This window comes from Amia ocellicauda, chromosome 7, assembly GCF_036373705.1.
Source record: "Amia ocellicauda isolate fAmiCal2 chromosome 7, fAmiCal2.hap1, whole genome shotgun sequence".
Taxonomy (NCBI): domain Eukaryota; kingdom Metazoa; phylum Chordata; class Actinopteri; order Amiiformes; family Amiidae; genus Amia; species Amia ocellicauda.
In genome coordinates, this window is record NC_089856.1 from 15,373,902 (window position 1) to 15,394,869 (window position 20,968).

At 44.1% G+C, this 20,968-nt stretch overlaps 1 protein-coding gene across 3 annotated transcripts; it reads left to right on the forward strand.

Moving 5' to 3' along the window:
• The first annotated feature begins 8,753 nt into the window (after positions 1-8,753).
• On the forward strand, positions 8,754-20,963 carry eps8l1a (EPS8 signaling adaptor L1a). Of its 3 annotated transcripts, none has more exons than XM_066708687.1 (21): positions 8,754-9,320; positions 9,451-9,504; positions 9,592-9,635; positions 10,682-10,746; positions 10,882-11,043; positions 14,445-14,594; positions 14,707-14,786; positions 15,102-15,277; positions 15,536-15,588; positions 15,685-15,811; positions 15,979-16,067; positions 16,499-16,573; positions 16,734-16,882; positions 17,093-17,207; positions 17,456-17,508; positions 17,731-17,842; positions 17,927-18,076; positions 18,217-18,331; positions 18,531-18,690; positions 18,875-19,007; positions 20,498-20,963. In XM_066708687.1, exons 1-21 carry the CDS (start codon positions 9,307-9,309, stop codon positions 20,591-20,593), a joined length of 2,172 nt encoding a protein of 723 aa, XP_066564784.1. In that variant the 5' UTR covers positions 8,754-9,306; the 3' UTR covers positions 20,594-20,963. The 3 variants fall into 3 exon arrangements, with proteins under 3 accessions (XP_066564784.1, XP_066564785.1, XP_066564786.1); XM_066708688.1 differs by having other exon boundaries at positions 8,754-9,239; XM_066708689.1 differs by lacking the exons at positions 8,754-9,320; positions 9,451-9,504; positions 9,592-9,635 and adding an exon at positions 10,115-10,451.
• Positions 20,964-20,968: the final 5 nt, after the last annotated feature.

Below are 20,968 nucleotides of genomic sequence, written 5' to 3' on the forward strand. Positions count from 1 at the left end.
ATCTACGTCTGACAGGGGTTCGTCATGAACAAATCACCACTTGCCATGGTGAAGACCAATCAAACCCTTCCCAGAGTTCCTGGAAGAATTCTGTATCGGTCTGCTCAGGCTTGTGGTGCAACCTGATGAATTTCAGCCTTAGTCACACTAGCTCATCCTCAGGGGACCTCCACGTGATGAATAATAAAAAGGTGGATGGATAGCAGCTTGGATTTTATCTCACTGCTAACTCTAATGTAGCGTTTAGGATTTTATGCTATGTGGATTCACTGAAACATCTGGATAAGGGCGTCTGATAAGAAATAAATAACGGGTAGATCAAAACTGGCTATACAATGTGCAATTTGGGCAGTAGAACAGTCACCATCAAAACGCAATCTATAAAAGTCAATTACATAAGTCAACTTCATTCCTGAATCATTTATCCTGATGTTATAATCTCCTTACAGAAATCAATTTTTATATAAAACCCAAATAACACATCCCATAAAGAAGCATGCAAAATAAAAGAACCACGATTCCTATTAATTCTAATATAAAAAGCAAAACAATTTAATATAAACCTACAAACAACAAACTGATTAACTGCAGTTTTAGATTCGATAATTGTAAAGTAATTAAGTCGGATATTCATATGAAGCTCTGTTCAATCACTTAACGCTTCACCCCTAACGCGCACTCCTCCAAAATTTGAACAGTGCGTCGCGGGTCTCTGCGGTCCTGTGCGTCAAGCCAGCGCTGATTGGTTGAGCAGCAGATTTTGACAGCCACGTCCAATCGACAGGGTTGTCAGATTGTTTGTAAAAGGATATCAAACGGGGCTAAAATAAAAAACGGGGGATTCTTTTCCTCATTTTAATTTTCCCACAGTGCTCTCATTTAATTAAGTTTTAAAATATTAAGCCTGCCCTTGAACAGTGAAAATGGACTACCTCACTCCCCAATAATATTGGTCTCTCTAGTTAAGTCACTGTTGCCAAACAAAAAATCCTCCAATTTGGCAACAGTGACAACTACAGAGACCAATAATATTGGGGAGTTAGGTAGATTATTAAAATTATTATTTTGGGGGGAAATATGTGATTATGGGGATTTTTAGGACCGGTTTGGGGGGAAATTAAGGAGAGGACCCGGCAATACTCTGCCAATCAAGATTGAATTCCAAAGGAAAGTTAGAAACTTGCTGAGCCGATCAGACGAGTTATATCAGGTGCAAATCTAATACAATAAATAATGATGATAATGAATATATGATGCATAGAAAATCGCGTGTTTCACCAATCAGCATGATTATAAATCGCAAATGCTAAATTGATTACAAAGCCCATATTGTCGGCTATATTATATATATTCATCACATAAACTGGCGGTTTCATTAATTTTGAGGAGTTTAACAGCTGAAACGCCATATGTATTTAATTCAAATATTTAGTAACATATAAGAATGGATATGCAGGAGAAATTCACATACGTTTTACATATGATAGTGAAGTCTCTAGCCAACTATAGCAAGACTATATATATCTGCACATACAGGATGCAATTTGTATTTGTGTGTGTAGTTTCTGTAACATGTCATTAACAGTATGTGTTAATTTACAACCATACAATCGTAGATGCACCATAGAAATCGAGTTTAGTTTTCTGTAGATTGCGATTCATTAATGCGACACTGCCTCCTACGGATGCATCAACCTTATATACTGTTTTATTAGTTTAAGTATTTTACAATCAAAATAAAAAACATTCAAAACAAATTTTAATACTTATGATAAAAAAAAAAATTAAATCAATTCTTAAAATCAATTAAAAAAAGTGATTAACATAAACAAAATACATGAAATTCAAATAAACAATTGCATAAAACAATAAAACAAACTTGTGAGTAAAGCAAAACTGCAAACCAACAAAAGGTCAAATACATTGAAAATAACTGAAAATGCACCGGACAAACCAAAAAACAAAACGATAAAATAAAAAACAAACCAAAACAGTCCGATGCATTTAAAATTAAAATCCAAACGGTCAATGTATTTGACAAAAGAAAAAAACAGAACAAAACTAACCAAATACCCAAACAAAACAAGTGCATTTAAAATCAACTAATTCTTTAAAAAGTTAAAATTCATTTTTTAAAAGTCATTTTTTAAAACCAAGGTTAAAAGATCTTGGACTCGGGCTCCAGCAGGGGGAGATGGCCGTCCCCGGAGGTGGGTCCCATCACGGGATCCTGAGCTCCCCCAGATCTTGTATTTGCCCCTCTGACGGACCTCTAGATTGACATAGTCCCTAATTAGTACCATGCCCCTCCGCGCGATGACAATTGGGTCCAGCGCCTGCTTGTTAAATAGGCAGATGTTCCGTCCCTCCCACAGGGCCTGTTTCACTGCGCAGACGACACACCACCAGCACCTCAGGGTTGAAGATGTCAGTCCCCTGGCTGGTCCATACAGGATCTGCTGGGCGGTCGCCCGCACAGGAACGGCAAACCTGTGGAGGAACGGAGAAAACAGGAGCCAGACCCTGCAGGCGGAGGGGCAATCCCTAAAGATGTGAACCTCCGTCTCCTTCCCCAGGCAACCCTTGTAGGGGCAGATGTCATATGGGGCTAGGCCCCTTCTGTGCATGAACACTCGGGTGGGGAGACACCGACTCACAGCCATCCAGGAGACATCTTTCTGCGTATTTGTGAGGCAAACGTGCGTAGTGTTAGCCCAGATAAACTGGCAGGTTTCTAGAGGGAAATCTTCTATCCGGCTGGTCTCCTGGGTAGATCTCATCTGGCTACAGATGGTCTTATAATCCCAGGAGGCCAGCACGACTTTATGGAGGCCTACTTCGAGCACAAAGGCACGGAGCGCCCTGTAGAACGGCGGGGAATCCCACGAGTGCGGCCTGGTGTTATCCATGGCGCAGAGGCTGAATGGTCTCAGGCTGCTGGCAAAATAAAAGCGGTTCATAAAACCACGTAGGCCAGCCCCTACGCCTTTATCAGCCGCACAACGTCCGGGACCCCCCTGCCTCCATCCAGGGTACCCTTCACCATCTGCAATCTTTTCAGCCTCTCCATTTTGCTCCCCCAGAGAAACCGAAATATAATTCTTGTCACTAGTTTTGCGATGACTTTGTCTGGGGGGAAGATCATACCTACGTAGAGAAGTATCGGGAAGAGGATGGCCTTTACGACCAGCACCTTACCAGCCATCATCAAGGTCCTTGTGCTCCAGCCGTGGATCTTTCTTTGGACTTTAGATAAAGCCTCCTCCCAGCTCCGGGTGCCCGTGTTGGTCCCGTCGATCGTGATCCCCAGAACCTTGATGGACGGCTTCACAGGGAACACGGTCGGCGGGCCCTGGCCGACAGGCCATGCCCTGGAGAGGTAGACCTCACTCTTGGCCCTATTGACAGCGGCCCCCGTCGCCCTGCAGAAGCCGTCCAGCTGTTCCTCAACCCTGGCCACGGACGGCGCGTCCGTGCAGACCACGGCCACGTCGTCCATATAGGACAGGGCTTTCAGTTGCTCTCCACCGGAACCCGGGAGATGGAAACCTGTCACCCGGACGTCCCGGCGGATCGCCTACATGAACGGCTCCAGACAGAGGACGTACAGCAGGGCCGACAGGGGACAACCCTGTCAGACCCCCGACCTGACCGGAAATGGTTCGGTCAGGTGGCGGTTCACGAGGACCCTGCTGCTTAGGCCGCTGTAGATGATCTTCACCCACTTCCTCAGGTCAAGAGCGAGACCCATCCTCTCCATGACGAGCTGCAGGTATTCGTGGCCCACTCTGTCGAAGGCTTTCTCCTGGTCCAGGCTAATTAGGACCAGGGGAAGCCCTCTCTCGTTCGAGTAGGCCACGACATTCCTGAGCAGCATGGCGTTGTCGGCCGCCGATCTCCCCTGGGCACCGCAGACCTGGTCGGGACCCAGTGGCCGCTGTAGCCGGAGCGTCAGTGCTTTGGCCAGTATCTTGTAGTCGGTGCACAGGAGGCTGACCGGCCGCCAGTTCCTCAGATCCTTTGGATCTCCCTTCTTATGAAGAAGAGAGAGGATACTCCTCTTCATAGAAGGGGCCAGTCTACTATCTCTGTACATCGACCCCAAGACCTGAGCCAGATCTTCCTTAAGCACCTCCCAAAAGATCTTATAGAATTCAGCAGGGATCCCATCGGGACCCGGTGTCCTTCCAGAGTTAAGACTCTTCAACCTTATATACAAGTATGTTGGCAGACAGCTATGCGACCCTCTGCGTACAACGCCGGCGCATGTACGCAGAGACAAAGACGCAGGAGTGTAAACCAGCCTTTACACCAGGGGTGGGGAACGTCCGGCCTGCAGGCCGTATACGGCCCCTGAGTTTGCTCCGGCCCTAGAGTCCATTTGAAAAAAATAATTTCTGTGACATACACACTAGAAGCGCCGAGCTTATGTAATAAACATCTCTACTGTGTTTTAACTGCATAAACATGAAAATAAATAAGTTATAAACACATTTACCTAGAATAGCCAAAATCTGGTTATTTTCACCAGTCATTTAAATACATAATAACTCAAATATAACCCATAATCCTGTCTTCCCTTTTCAATACAGTCAGTCTGGTGCTCAAGTGGCGATCTCTACTTCTCTCGCATTGTACAGCATTACAGGTGTTTTCGATCGAGTGGATACAGTGATTACCCGCAAATAAACATGGATTGGAAACGGAGATTGAAGAGAGCTCGTTTTGGACATGCCGTGTATATGAACATGACTGATTCAGGGGACATCAGTGATACTGGCAATGACAGATCATTCATGGGTTTGTGCCAGTGCTGTGAAAACACCAAATGGCACCGAGTGCTTTTACACTACTGATCAATACGCGATGCTACTGCACAGTACAGAGTGCAATAACGCAGAACGTCACATGCAACATAATGATTCAGGACATTATCAGCGGAGGAGCATTTATTGCGATGCTATATTTTTGTGGCGTAAAAGTGTCACCTGGAGAGGCTGGCAAAATGCAGTGTGAGGGACGAGCTCATGCAGGGAAAGTGTAGAAACGTGTCCTGTGTGGACTGTACGAGCTGTATGCAGACTAAATATATAGTAAATAGTTTATTGAAATACACTGATTTTATTCACTGTAGCTTTGTATGTTGAAAACAAAGATTACACAGTGTTGAAAATGTTTACTTTAGTGTACAATTATGTTTTGATAAATGCAATAGTTATTTTTGAACTATAAAGTTTGAGCATTATTCCAATATTTACGTTTACACTTGTTTCATTATCTTATTGTATGCCGTTTTTGAGCTTTTTGCTTATTGTAGGCTATATAGTTATTTATGTTTTGACTGCAGTGTGTGCGTTTTAAAAAAAAGTGATTTGTTCTTGCATTAGAATTAAAGTATGTTTTGATGTAGGTGTATTAATTAAGGTTGTGGCCCATGACTAGATTTGTGAACACCCGAATGGCCCTTGATAGGAAAAAGCTTCCCCACCCCTGCTTTACACGAATATAAAATGTTCTCTTAATCACAGAAGTTCATAATTTAGTAATAAATAAACTTATTAAAACAATGCCAGTATTATTTACACAAGCAATTGCAAATAACCCCACAGACAATACAAGCATATAGATTTAAAATAGAACAAGAGAACGTCCCTTCAACTGAGAGGGATTAAATGGAACTTCCCTTCAATCCCTCCCCCCGGAATTATAATACACCGCAGAGTTCAATTCAAAACAGGCAGCTCTGCTGCCACTACACACAAGCCACCACCCAAACACAAATATCAGTGTGGAAAAAGTCTCTGGTGTGTTTTCTGATAATTGCTTTTTTCCAACCTGCTCACAAGAAAAGGTGGCCCGCTATTGGTCACAATGCACAGTCCAACTTGATTTAACGAGGGCCAATTAATTAGGGACTGGGGGGCCACACTACACGATTTCTACAATCCGACCCGATATTGTGAACAGTGGGCAGCTCACACTTAACGACTATTTTGCTCCGAATTGATGTCTTTTGCGTCGTGAAGGAGCGCGCACAGCCGAGCGCTTCAGTACAGGGGAACACACTTAACAACTGATCTGACATCCTTGTCGTGCCGATCTGCTGCACAGCCTCCACACTCCCCACATCCCGCACAAACACGCGTGATCCACACAGAGAAAAGGTCAACAAACATGGACCTGGACATTTACAGGTCACGTTCGTGAAGTGCAGATGTCCGCAGTTAAACGCAGATCTGCGCTGCTCCACCAATGGGATCAGTGGATTTCTGCAGATTTGTTAAAACCTGCGTAAATCTGCGCAACAAGAACATGACCACAAACTGCTGTTGCTGTTCGTGTTCGTGTGTGCGGACAAACACAAAAGGCGGAGAGAAAAGAGGATGTGTGTGAGAGCTTCACTGTGAGAGCTGCAGCAGAGCAACAGTCACAGTCTATATCCATCCCACAGTATGATCATCGCATTGTAGGGATCGATATTTAGCACAGACCTGGGTCAATTACAGATACTAATTTGCATTTGAAAATATTATTTTCCCTGCAAATAACCTGCCCCAAAACAACCATTGGTATTTGAAGTATTTTAATAAATATGAAAATCTTATTCTCCTGTCATATTTATTCTTCTTGTTTCTTTTCTCTTCTTCAATCAGCTCAGCTCTCATTGACTGCTGATCACGTCACTCTGCATGATCGGTGCCGATCGAGTCAAAAATATTAAACATGTTTAATAATATCGCAGGGGCTCCGACTAGCTTACAATCGGATTGGAGAGCAAGCAATGGCATCGCAGCCCGTCTCACTTACACGGCCATCAGTGGTGGGGACGCGCCCCGACCAGCCTGCTTGTCATGACGATCAGTGCCGTGTGTCGTGTGGGCCAAATCAGGCTCAAAATCGTGTAGTGTGACCCCAGCATACTAATCACAATACGTCTGATTGGTTACTTGCATTTAGGAGGTGGGACATATGACATGACTGATTGCAACTCCGATCGTATTACTGCACACAAACCCCAAACCATAATTCCGCAGGTTCGTGAGAGAAAGTGTTTATTTCTGTTAACTTTTCTGTTGTTCCTGCTGATGTTCATTAACAAACGTGGGAATACGCTACTATTTAAATTGGGAACTGAGAGAGTATGTTCTATTGTTTAATTCACCGTTTGTTTATTTATATATTATTATGATTTTTTTTAAATTGTATTACGCTGTGTTGTATTTCCCTGTGCAGTAATGCGTTCTGAAACCTTTGACAATACCACGATAGTCGTGCCAATAAAGCTAATTTGTGTGTTTGTGTGAGAGTATGTGTGTGTGTTTTGTAGCGTTTTCCACTCTTTGCTGCTGGATTCGCTGTTTTGCATTAAATAAGAAATAAAGAGGAGAATTAACTAAAGCGACATCTTACATCGCCACTGCATGTCAGGAGTAAATTAACCATAATTCGAAGTTTAAGAAGTAGGCCTAGTAGTAGTAGTAGTAGTAGTAGTAGTAAATAATATGAATTATTGGACAAAGGTATGCAGCGTCTGTATCGTAGCTCAATAGCTGGGAGTGATTGTCAACATAATCATAAAGATCTGTGAGATAACAAGACCACATGCTCTCAACTGCAGACTTTATAATTAATATAAGCAAAATATAATACGTATTGAAAGCAGCTCTATTAATGTCACACAACACAAGCTTAATATGCCTTGCATTTTTACATGCAGTAACGTGTTATGACGAATGCACATTTGTTTTCCTGGTGAATTATATCGCCTGTAATACTAATGCCGAAACAAACACGAGATTCAATCAAGAATGCTGTGCGCCGCTCTGTGCGAATGCGTCATTGTCACTAATAAAGTAACTAGATAATGTATCGCAATGGTATGACTGAATTATTCGATTCCAGGATTTGGAATCGATCTTAGTCATGCAGTCGTGTGTATTGGATTCAGTTTTTTTTTTGTTTTTTTAATATTACATTTTAAAACCATACAATTGAGAATCGTTTATTTTGGAATCCACTCTTCAACACTATGGACGCAGAACGAGAGAGAGAGAGACGCAGACGTCCTTATGTAGGCTATGTATGTATGTATGTATACTGTCGTTAAACACCGATCTGAATCGATGTCCGGTCCAGTCTTCTTCGCAACTACCCCCAGGCCCAGCACCAGCACCGACACACCTGCAGTCTCTCTCTCTCCCTCTCTTTCTCAAATTCAAATTTAAAACGAGCTTCATTGCCATAACCTCTTTTTGGTATTGCCAAAGCTTGTGTGATACAAGAGACACATACGTATACCCTTTCTCTCTGTCTCTCCAGATATCAATGTCTTAGAATAAACTTCTGAAATCTGACCATCACACATTCCAGACTCTCCCTCAATTCAAATTAGTTAATCGTTCTACAAGTGTGACCTGTCCTTCTTTGGTGTTGCCAGAGCCTGTATAATTCAGAGGTGAAACATGTAGGCCTGATAATAAATCATTAAAATAAATATATAAGGAAATAGTTATTAGATACATAAACAATAAAAAAGCAATACATATTTAAATCTCTCTCTCTCTCTATATATATATATATATAAAATCTGCCCTATAATAAAGTCTGCCTTATGATAAAACAATTCACCTGCTATGTGGTGTCCAGTCAGCCAGTGTGTCAGTCTGCATCGGTATTAACTCTCTCTCTAGTGCATGTATGCAGTGTGTTGTGTATGTAACTATACACTAAGGGCAGCATAGGGCGGGACAGGGTAACACACTCCTCACAACACCCAGACAACACTGACACACCCAGAGAGAGAGAGGGAGAGAGATGTGTGTGTGATGGGGGGGAGGGGAAGAAAGAGTTAATACAGACACACTAACTGACTGAACACTGCAGTACATTAACACTGCACTAACAGAGAGAGAGAGAGAGAGAGAGAGAGAGAGAGAGAGAGAGGGTGAACTGTGGGGCAGCAGTCAAATGAAAGGCAAAAAACGAAACCAGTAACAACAGTCATAGGGAGGAGTGCAGGTAGAAACAGGGAGTGACAGCAAGAGAGAGAGAGAGATTGATTGCTTCAGTATTTATTTTGCAAGCGAGACAGCAGCAGAACCAACCTTTTCCTATGAGAGAGACAGGAAGAAAGGGAAAGAGACAGAGAGAGAGAAAGAGACAGATAGGGGAGAAAAAGGAGGATAAAGGAAAAAGAAACATTGGAAAATATACAGACCAACAGAAGAAAGGATACAGAGGTGAAGAACTGAGAGAGAAGGAGAGAGAGGAGACTGTGAGAGACTGATTTTGGACGTGGAACATCAGATGGAAGGACTGAGGTTACTTATAAGTGACTGACTGACTGACACACTGACTGATACACTAACTGACTGTAATAGCAGTAGTAACATTTGTATTATTATTATTATTATTATTGTGGCTTCACTCTGCTCACATTTTTCCTCACAGACAGGAGGCAGCAATGAGCTACAGCACACTGACCCCAGACAGCTCCCCTCCTGGGTGAGTATCACAGTCCAGCACAGGGCACAGTCACTGTTATTGATTTATTTATTGACTGATTAATTGATTGATTAAACTCATTTGCAGGAGTCTGTCTGGAGCCTCTAAACCCAGTGCGAGATCTATCTATGGTAAGAGTGATACTGCATTTCTGTCTGTCTGTTTGTAACACTGTGAGTGTGTCTGTCAGCAATACTGACTGTAATACTGTCTCACTGATACACTGTGTGTTTTGTGTGTCTGCAATAGTGTGTGTTTCTGTCTCATTTGTGTCACTCTGTGTCTGTGTGTGTGTCTCATTTGTATGTCTTTGTGTGTCTGTGTCACTGTGTGTGTCTACATCTTTCTTGCATTGAACTGTAAATGCAGATACTTCAAACAGAATGAGAGAGAGATTAGAGGGAGAGAGTCTGTAATGTATATATCTATATTTATATTTATATATTTGTATTATTATTATTGTTGTTTTTATAATAATGCACCTATTTCTCTCTCCCCTCCCTCTCTCTAATTCTCTTTATCTCTATCTCTCTCTCTCTCTCCCTCCCTACCTCAATCTCTCTCTAAACATGCAAAACCTGTCTTTCTGGACAGAAGAGAGGGAGAGGAAGAGAAAAAGAGAGAGAATGAGGGGAGGGAAGTGAATATCAGACAGAGATAGAGGAAAAAGAGGAGAGACAGAGAGTGAATGGGAGGGTGTGGAAAGTGTGAAGGAGGGAGGGTTAGAGAGAAAGAGCAAGAGTAGGAATTGAAGAATTCAGCTCCAGCAACTTGACTATCAGGTTAAACCTGCTGGATCAGAGAGGGAGAGGGAGAGGGAAACACAGAGAAAGAAAGAGGGAGAGTGAGAAAGAGAGACTGAAGCAGTGTGTGTGTGTGTGTGAGAGAGAGAGAGAGAGAGAGAGAGAGAGAGAGAGAGAGAGAGAGAGAGGGAGGATGTGACAAAGGTAAAGATATTTTTATACATATAGTTGCTGCTGTGTGCATGTGTGTATGTGGGTCTATGTGTGCATGTGTGTGTTGTGACCTTGTAGAAAAGTCAGTCAGTGTTAATGTACTGTACTGTCCAGAGAGAGACTGTTAATACAGATTCTTTGACCTACTGGACACAACCAATGCATTGTAAATAAATAACAAAAAATAATATTAATATATATATTTTTTCTTCTATTTTCAGAACAGAGGAAGAAGTATTCTAATTATAATTTCATAATGGCGGACACATCACAGTATCTGGTCAATGTAAGTATGTAGTGTGTGTGTGTCTGTGCTGTACTGTGTGTTTCTGTGCTGTACTGTACTGCATGTTTATACAGCCTATCACTCAGTCCAATATAAAAATACTCCCCACCATCCCTCCTTTCCCCCCTTTCACAGCATCTCGTTTCACTGCCAGTGCAGGCGGGCAGCGAGGTGGGCAGTCTAGGGGATGCGGTGTTAGCTCTGGGCCGGTTGGACACTCAGGGCCGGATCTGGAGGCAGGAGATGGTCATGCAGGTTCAAAGCGAGGCTGTGCGCCTGATTGACTGTCAGAGTCAGGTAACACACTGATGCATTATAATACATTGACTGTAAAACTCTGAGACACACTGTAATACTGTAATACACTGTAACACACTGTAATACTGAATACACTGAGACACAGTGTATACTTGACTTGACTGTAACACTGTCAGTATCAGGGGTGTCAAACTCAAGGCCCACAGGCCAAATAAGGCCCCACAATGGTTTTAATCCGGAACTTGTACAGGTGGTATATCATTAATTAGGCCCGCGACAGCTTGTGAATTAGGAAATTGTGTGTGAAACCTACAATTCCCTTCAGCCATTGTCATTGGTGCGAGGTAGGGTTTTAACAGCCAATCATATGCTGAGTTACTTTCCACGTTCATGCTCTTTCAGTAATCTGCAATAAACTCAACTCAAAATGTTCAAGAAAGGTAGAGTGTTTCAGGAAAGCTGGGAGTGGGAATATCTGTGGAGCAGAGTTTAAAACCTGTATGCCTAGTTTGTAAGGAGAATTTAGCCCTGATGAAAGAATTCAATGTACAGCGACACTACGAGACCAAACACAAAGAAGTATGGGTGTTTGGAGAGAGAGCAAAGGCTGCACAAAGTGGCTGAATAAAAAAAAAAAAAGTCTTGAACTACAGCAAACCATGTTCAGAAGGGCAAAAACAGAGAGCGATGCTGCCATTAAAACGAGTTACATCATATACCAAGAAACTGCCAAAACGTCAAGGTCTTTTTCTGAGGGTGGGTTTTTAAAGAACTGTATGTTTAAAGTCAGCGATGTAGTGTGTCCAGACAATAGGCATTTGTTTGCATATGTCGGTCTCTCACGAAATACTAATCTCAAAGACCAGCTAGTCATTTCATTGCACACTGGCTTTCTGTTGATGAGAGCACTGACATAACGGACACAGCGCAGTTATCTATTTTTATCCGGGGGGTAAATTCAGATCTAAATTTGACTGAAGATCTTTTGGATGTTACAGCAATGCGCGGCAAGTTGAGAGATGCGTGATCCGAATGAAGTTGCCGTGTGAGAAATTAGTGGGTCTGAGCACAAGACCTGCACCGTGTGCAGAGCAAACAGGTGTGCTTGCTAGGATGCAAAAAAAAGCTACGTGAGGAAAATTGTCTTGGAACACTGACAACTTATCATTGCATTGTACACCCGGAAGCGTTGTGTGTGAATATAGATCATGTAATGCACACGGTAACCAAAACTGTACATTTGATTAGGGCTAGAAGTTTAAATCACCGCCAATTCCAGGCATTCATTGAGGAGCTTAACGTTGAACGTGTCGATTTGCCTAATCACACAGAAGTGCGCTGGCTGAGCGTAGTACTCACAGCGGTTTTTGAGCTGTGGGGAGAAATCAGAGACAATCAGAGCTGGCTGTGCGATCTTGCATTTCTATGTGATGTTACTGAGCATCTTCGTGAAGCTACATGGCAGTAAACAAGTCATAATAGAGATGCATGCCAGTGTGAAAGCATTTCAGCTTAAATTGCGTTAATGGGAGAAGCAAATGCAGCAAGGAAACCTTTTCCATTTCCCGACTTGCCAAGCCATCTCTCTCTCACACACAAACGTCACTATTCCCAGCGCTGGATTCGCTGCAAAACTGAACTTGTGTAAAGAATTTGAGCGCCGCTTGTCGGATTTTAACAAACAGCAATTCAGTTTCCAGCTTTTCTCCAACCCGTTTGGTGTTGATGTGAACAATGATCCAGAGGACGTTCAGATGGAATTGAGCGAACTGCAATGCAATAACACACTTAAAGTTAAATTCCGTTGGTGCTGGTTTTAGCCCTTATTAACAGTCACGTTACCATAGACCCGCCTGCACGCTGCAAGGCCTCTCAATGTGTGGAAGCACATACCTGTGCGAACAGCTGTTTTCACTGATGAAGCTTATGGGCTCACATTAGTGCCATAAACAAAAAAAAGTGATGTTGAGATCGAAATCAAAATGTATAGAATTGTAAACAAAAAACATTGATATCAAAAGCAAAAAACAAACAAACTTGAAAGCAAATAAAGTTAAATCGAGAGAAAAACTCGCCTGCAGTCCGTGTCTTTGCTTGCGATGCTGCGATCTTTGCTTTCGCCACCAGTTTCTTTGCTTTCGATTTTTTTTTCGTTTACGAGTTTTGGCGCTGTTTTGCCGTGAGGGCGGGATTTACAGGGATGCGTGGATCATGTGTCTCTATTGGTCCAGCAGGTTTGAATGACGGTTTTTCCTAACCCAATCAGTGAGCAGGTGGGCTGCTCTGGTGATCTCAGTGTGGGATGGGAATCGATTGTCTCAGTTTCAACCGCAGCGCCGATTCTAGCAACTCCCTACAAACTGTGTGTGCGCATAGCCCTGCAGTCAAAACATCGAAATTCCCCACACTGGATCCCACCACCTTCTTCAAAATATCCTCTCCCCCACACAGCACTGAAACAAAACGCAGGATTCACCTGCTACGTGCAGAGTAAAATGTTTATTATCGTGTTCATATTAATGTAACCTGCACAAGCACTTTAATCAGCTCCTCAGATAACACAGCGCCAGACTGATGGAGTTCACATCATTTAGCAAGAGGCAAATGGAGGGGGATCGTATTCATTAAGAGCATGTGAAGTTTATGTTTAGGTAAGACACACGCTCTGTGGCTACCCTGCTATGGGCGCTATACAAATACAAATTGATTGATTGATTGATTGATTGAATGATTGAACAGTGCTGTCAGACCAGAACCGTGAATTCCAACGCCGACCAGCCCACCCAGCTCACTGATTGGAGACCCATAATCCACGCATCCCTGTAAATCCCGCCCTCACGACAAAATGCGCCAAAACTCGTAAACAGAAAAAAAAATCGGAAGCAAAGAAACTGGCGGCGAAAGCAAAGATCGCAGCATCGCAAGAAAATGACAGTGAAATGGACTCAATCAGTTCGAATTTTGCTCTCGATTTTTTTTTCTTTTGACAAACTAGGTGTCAGGTCTCCTCAACAAATGAACCCCCTCAGGTAAGATGTGTGTTTTGAATAATCGTTTAGTGTTAAAGACTAAGTATAATTCTAACTAATTAATTAAAATGTAGTGTTGCGAATTGTATTGAAACGAGGGTAAATTATAAATAGGGACGAGCAAATATTTATGCGGCCCTCGAATGAAACTTGGTGATCATATGGCCCTTGGTAAAATTGAGTTTGACACCCCTGGTCTATATAAACACTGTACAGCACTGCATTAACATACGGTGCTGCAATATGTCAGTATTAATGCACTGTGCTTTATCAACACACTGCGCTATGCTGTCAGTATTAACACAGTGTGCTTTACTGCATCAGTATTAACACACTGTGCTGCGCTGTGTCAGTATTAAGATACTGTGCTGAGCTGTGTCAATATTAACACACTGCGCTGTACCCTGGCAGGATGAGCTGGAGGAGTATCCCCTATCCTGTGTGCAGCGCTGCGAAGCTGTTCTATCAGAGCGCCGCTACCCCTCCCTCCTTTTGCTGCTGTGCCAGGAGCCCAGCCAGAAACAGCCTGAGGTCCACATCTTCAACTGCCAACACCTGAGGGTCTGTACTGTACTGTGTGTCTGTTCTGTAGTGTACTGTGTGTGTCTGTACTGTTCTGTCATTTGGGATCATTGCTTGGTGTTAATTGGTTAATTGTTGTTGTCTTCTGCAGGCAGAGTTAATTCGTGATGACATCATTTCTGCAATGTCGGATCACAGGAACAAGGGCAACACCAGAGCAGAGACACTGAGGTACAGAGAGAGAAGGAGACTGACTGACTGACTAACTGGATTGTACTTTGAGAGAGAGAGAGAGAGAGAGAGAGAGAGAGTACAGACAGGTTTGGTCAGTGCTGCATACCTTCCTGAGGTGTGACAGAGAAACAGAGACTGAGACACTGCTAACACACAAAGAGAGAGAGAGGGAGAGAGGAATGGTGTGTTTGTATTGCGGGTGAGGTTAGAGCAATTCTTTATGTGTTAGAGTTGTGTAATTTCTGAGTTTCAGTTTAAATTCTCTCTCTCTCTCTCTCTCTCTCCCCCACCCCCTCCCTCTCTCTCTCACAGGTATAATAAGTCTCAGATGCAAGACCTCCAGTCCCAAGCTGCAGGGATCAGGGTCCCCCCCCCCACGGCACCCCGATCTTCTGGAGCCGTCAGAGTGCTGCTGTCCACCCCCCCCAGCCACCCTGGAGCCCCCGCCCCCAATCCCTCTGCCTACCCAGGACAAACCCAGCACAAAGGTACTGTAGAGAGAGCGAGAGAGGGGGAAGGGGATTCTGCATTTTATCATTGTGTCACTCTCAAATTAAAATTCAAGTTTACAGCAGTGTTTACAGACATGGTAAAGAGAATAGTACAATAACAAAATAAAAGTAAAGAGTTAATAGCTTTACAGATTGTACAAGTGTACTGTTATTGTACATGTATGTACCTGTTATTATTTTACATGTATGTATGTGTAGTTATTTTACATCTCTCTCCCTCCCTTCTCCTCTCAGTGAACGGTTCAGACAATGAACAGAGACAATCTATCAGAGCAGAGAGAGAGGTGGTGAGTATCAGTGATCAATACTGTAATAATCAATAACCTTTCAGTGCGTCAGTGTATCAGTGCATCAGTATTAACCCTCTCTCTTTCTCTGTGCAGGAGGTGCTGAATCATTGCTTTGACGACATCGAGGAGTTCATGGGGAAGCTGCAGAAGTCAGCAGAGGCCTTTAAAGTGCTGAGTCAGAGGAAGAGGGGCAAGAGACACAGAAAGAAGGAAGTGGGGGGTGAGTGAGAAAGAGACTGACAGACCAACTGACTGACTGATACACAATAACGTTTTTTTTGTTGTGCCCTATTTGTGTGTACTGATCGTGTTGTTATGCTGTGTATTAATTGTTGTTGTATTGTTTGTGTATTGATTGTGTGGTGTTGTTTTGTTGTGTTTGTGCAGAGGGGCTGCTGACCGTGCGCTCTCGCCCCCCAAGTGAAGAGGAATTCATCGACATCTTCCAGAAATTCAGATACTGCTTCTGCCTACTGGTGAGACTGGGAGCATTGGCAGCAATGGACTGTACCAGACTGGACAGGGATCAAACTGGGGACAGCATTGGGCACAGACTGAGGATGAACTAGGGACAGAGTGGGAATAGACTGGATGCATATACATTATTGTTTCTGCACTGTTGTGTCATGGAGCACCATCAATACATAATGCCATAGTGCTCATACACTGTACTGCACTGGGGACAACACACAGTAATGTAAAAATACATTAGTAGTGGCAATCTACTGCACTACAAATGTGAACATGTGTACTCTACTCTACTGTACTGTACTGCTCCCTGGTGATTAAAGTGTCTCTCTGTGTTTGTGTTGTGCTGTGTTTTTATGTGGTGTTGTATATGTCTCTGTGTTGTGTTGTTATATTGTGTGTGTTTCTGCGTCGTGCTGTTGTGTTGTGTTGTCCTCAGGCGCGTCTGAAGCCACACATTGTGAATCCCGATGCTCTGGAGCTGCTGCACTACCTGATCAAACCCCTGGACATGGTAAGAGATGCACTACTCACACACTTCTCACACTGCTACTACTAACCCCTGGAACAGCTGGTACTGTTCTTATTACTAATACTGTCACTGATATGTACTGTTACTGTCCCTCCTCCACTCTCCCTTCCTCCCTCCACCGCTCCCCCTCTCTCTCCTCTAGATGGTGAAGACAACAGGAGGCCCAGCACTGGCGGCCTCAGTGTCCAGCCCTGCACTGACCAGTGGAGCGGTCACGCTGCTGCAGGACAATTTGATTGGCACCGAGAGGCAGCTATGGACAGCTCTGGGGCCCAACTGGACACAGAGCCAGTAAGACTGGATAGGATGGACACTGGACACTACTGACTGAACAGAGTGAACATTGCAGACTGGACACTATTATACTGTATACAGTGGACACCATAGACAGTCAGTGTATCAGTGTTCAGCCCTTTGTATGTATTCACCTTTCTCTTCCCCTCTCCCTTCCTCTCTCTCCCTCCCCCTCTCTCTCCTCTCCCCACATCCCCTCTCTCTCAGTCCTCCCGCCTCTAACTACACTCCTCAGTTCCTGTCGGGCTGGCAGCCAGACTCTGACCCGGACTGGCAGGACCCAGTGCAGCTGCAGCACAGGGAGGACAACATGAAGGCCAAGGTACACAACTACACAACTACTACACTGTACAGCAACAGCACAACTGAACATTTGCACAAAAGCACAACCATGACAACACAGAAAAAAACAGCACCAAGCATATAACAACACAACATCAGCAACACAACAATACTACACAATAAAGATGAAAACCAGAACACTTTTGCTAATACTGCCACTAATAATATAAAAACATGCAATGTACAAACCAGATTAATCAGTTCATGCACTCTCTCTCCCTCTCTCAGTCTCCAGTTGCACCTGCCCCCAAGGCCTTGCCCCCCCTGTCCAGAGATGAGAGGTGAGACACACAGATGGACAGATAGAGATGCACTGTCTACATCACTGCGTCCCTGTGTATATATCTCTCCTAATGAAAACAAACACTGTCCCTCTTTCTCTCCCTCCCTCCCTCTCTCAATTCAATTTGGTTTATTGCCATGACAACATTATACTGGTATTGCCAGAGCTTTTTTTTTTTTTTTTTAACAAGAGAGAAACAACATCTCTCTCTCTCCTTCAGGGACAGTGCCAGTGCCAGTGTGGCTCCAGAGGGGCATCTCTACAGCTGCAGCTACGACTTTGTGGCTCGAAACAGCAGTGAGCTGAGTGTCCTGCAGGGAGAGACACTGGAGGTACAGTACTGTACTGTGTGTCTGTGTTGTACTGTGTGTGTCTGTGCTGTACTGTAGAATACTAACCCCCTTCCTCTCTCTCAGGTGGTGGACTCCTCTAAGCGATGGTGGAAGTGTCGGAATCACTATGGTCAGATTGGTTTTGTGCCCTTCAATATCCTGGAGCCGGCGGGAACTGGACCCCCAGACCGGCTGACCACCACACACACCCCACTCAGACAGCACAGCGACAGGGTACACACTCACACAAACACATACACACTGAGGCACTGTCTGTCACTGCTTTGGCAACACTGATGTCTCTAAGCCCTGCCAATAAAGTATTTTTTTGGTCCCTGTTCCCCTCTCTTCCTCCCTCCCCTTCTCTATCACAGTCATCCTCTTACAACCCACCCAGTCCCTCAGCGTTTACCTCTGACCCTGGCACCACCCGACCCCACAGCTGGCACCCCCAAACCCCACCGCACACTGGAGCGGACACTGAGAGAGGTACAGAGAGAGTTGTGTGTTTGTGTGTATATACATTTGTTTTTAGTCCTGTAATGTATTGATTTTATAAAACGTTGTCTGTGGAATATTATATTTTCATATGTGTATGTAGTGTGTAATTGCTTTGGCAACACTGCTGAAATTGAATTGAGAGAGAGAAACTGATGTCTCCTATCCGCTCTCCCTCTTTCCCAATCAGTGATGCTAATGAATGATGAGCTTCTGCAGAGATTGGCTCGGGGGGGTGCCTCTCGTCCTCTGGTCATCCCTCGCTCCTCAGACACCTCCGCCCCTCTGGATTACAACTCGCCCCCCCACGAGGTGCAGGGCTGGCTGCAGGCGAAGGGATTTAATGAGCAGTGAGTGCTAATGAGACATCTCATTAACTAATTAGTCTGTACTGTACCTCTTAGCCAATGCCCTATAGTGTCCAGTCAGTCAGTGTTGTTGTACAGTAGTGTGAGTGTATCTGTATTTACTCTCCCTCTCCCCCACCTCCCTCTTTCCCTCCTACCCCTCTCCTCCTCTCTCCCTCTCTCACAGGACAGTGCAGTGTCTGGGGGTGCTGACTGGTGCTCAGCTCTTTTCCCTTAATAAGGAGGAGCTGCGCTCAGTGTCACCACAAGAGGGCACCAGAGTCTACAGCCAGATCATGGTGCAGAAGTCACTGCTGGAGGTACAGACAGCAACTGTGTGTATGCGTGTGTGCATTTGTGCGAGTCTATGTGTGTCTGTGTGGGAGTGCGAGATGCTATTTGTGTGTCTCTCTCTCTGTGAGAGATAAAAAAAAAAAAAAAATGAAGTTGCATTTGATCTACAGCAGAGATCATGTTTCTGGTATCTTTCTGATGCCCATTGTGTAGCATATGGCTCTTTAAGGGAATAAAGCCAGGGTTTACAACAACATGCCTATATAAGGGCAGAGAGAGGAAGGAATGGGGCAAACTGCATGCTGGGTAGAGGAAGTAGACTGGATTGGAGTGCCACTGGTGTATGGGCTGAGCTGGTAACTCAGCATTCCTCAAGTGGAATTTACAGTTGCCAAGCCCTCTGGGCAGACAGTGTGACAAGAATTGACAGAACTGCAGGGATTGGCTTTGCTGAGGAGCAGTAATGGAGGTCAGATCATTTGATTAGTGCTCTGGGATTATTGCTTTAGTCCTTTTCAGGATGGAGATTGGAATCCAGCAGATATACAGACTCCTTTATGCTGATATTTGAATCATTACTCCTATGGTTGTGTAATGGTTGTTCTGGGCTATTAATGCAATTGTTGCCTTCCTAGCTTCTAGACCAGTATGGGATACTGATTTGTGGCATATTCGGTTGTCCTAGTTTTCAAGAGCTATTTTTGTTGGCTGGTGTTGTGGACTGAAGACCTTTTCCATTTCAGTTGCCTTTCATTTTAGTTTCCCCTCCTTGTTGGTACTGTGTACCTACCCTTAAAGAAAGGCAGCTGCAGTGTATTGGGGTATTGTAAAGGGGGGAGCCAGCCCTTTTGTGTGTTCCAGTGGATTTCCAACACCATATTTGTTAAAGGTGTTATTTATGGTTCCTGTCCGAATTAGTTTCCTATGGATTACAGTGAAGAGAAATTGGGGAACTATGCTGTGTGTGGGTGCTCCTCTGCAGGAGAGTTCACTTGTGCACATGATGGGGTTTATCATTCCTTCACCCTCCTTTCAGGAATAACACCATACACATCCTTTTACACCCACACAGCATATACCCTGGGGGGTGCCATGTTAGTTTCAGTATAAGTGAAAGGTAACTGTGCAAGTCCAGAGCTCCCGAGAAGATGCAAGAGAGTTGTCCAACTGGCAAAGACCAGCCGTGGAAAACAGGCAGGGACACGCACATACACATCTATACTTTTGACATGTTGCAGGTCATGTCCCATGTGCAAATATTCTGGTTGGGTTTACATATACAGGTTTCATCCAAACCACGCTTATAACCAATCCTGTTAATCAAGCAGATCAAACCAAGGGAGTATCTCTGCCCCTCAGCTTGTATTTGTGGATGACTGGTTGGGGGTGGGGGGCACACTGTAGCTCACATGAAGCTTAGTTTGGGGGAGTTGTTTTGAGTTTAAATGTACATTAGGGTTATACACTATATACCAACTGAACTCCTAAATGCCTCCCACTCACTCTCTACCCCCAGGATGCTCATAGTGCCACAGAGCTGGAGACTGTGATGCAGAAACAGAAGAAGAAAGTGGATCTGAAGCTGGAGACACAGCAGGGAAGCACCCTGTGAGAGAAGGAGGGGAGAGAGGGAGGGACTGACCGACACACATACAGGGACTAAAGCAGACAGAGGGAGATGGACAGGGAGGGAGGAGTGACAAAAAGACCTGTGTAGAGGCATGCAAGAGAGAAACTAGAGACCAACACTGTATAAAGTGACAGAATAGATATAGACAGACACTAGAGAGCAAGAGGGAGGATTATAGTATAAATGGACCGAGTGTAGGACAGACTGATGTAGACTGTACTGACAGAACACACACACTGCAGAGACTGACAGGCACAAAATGACAATTAGGCATTAAGGTAAATTAAAGACTCTACTGAACCCATCTTGTCAATTAATGCTGTAACATTGATTAATAAAAAAGGAAAACGTACTGTG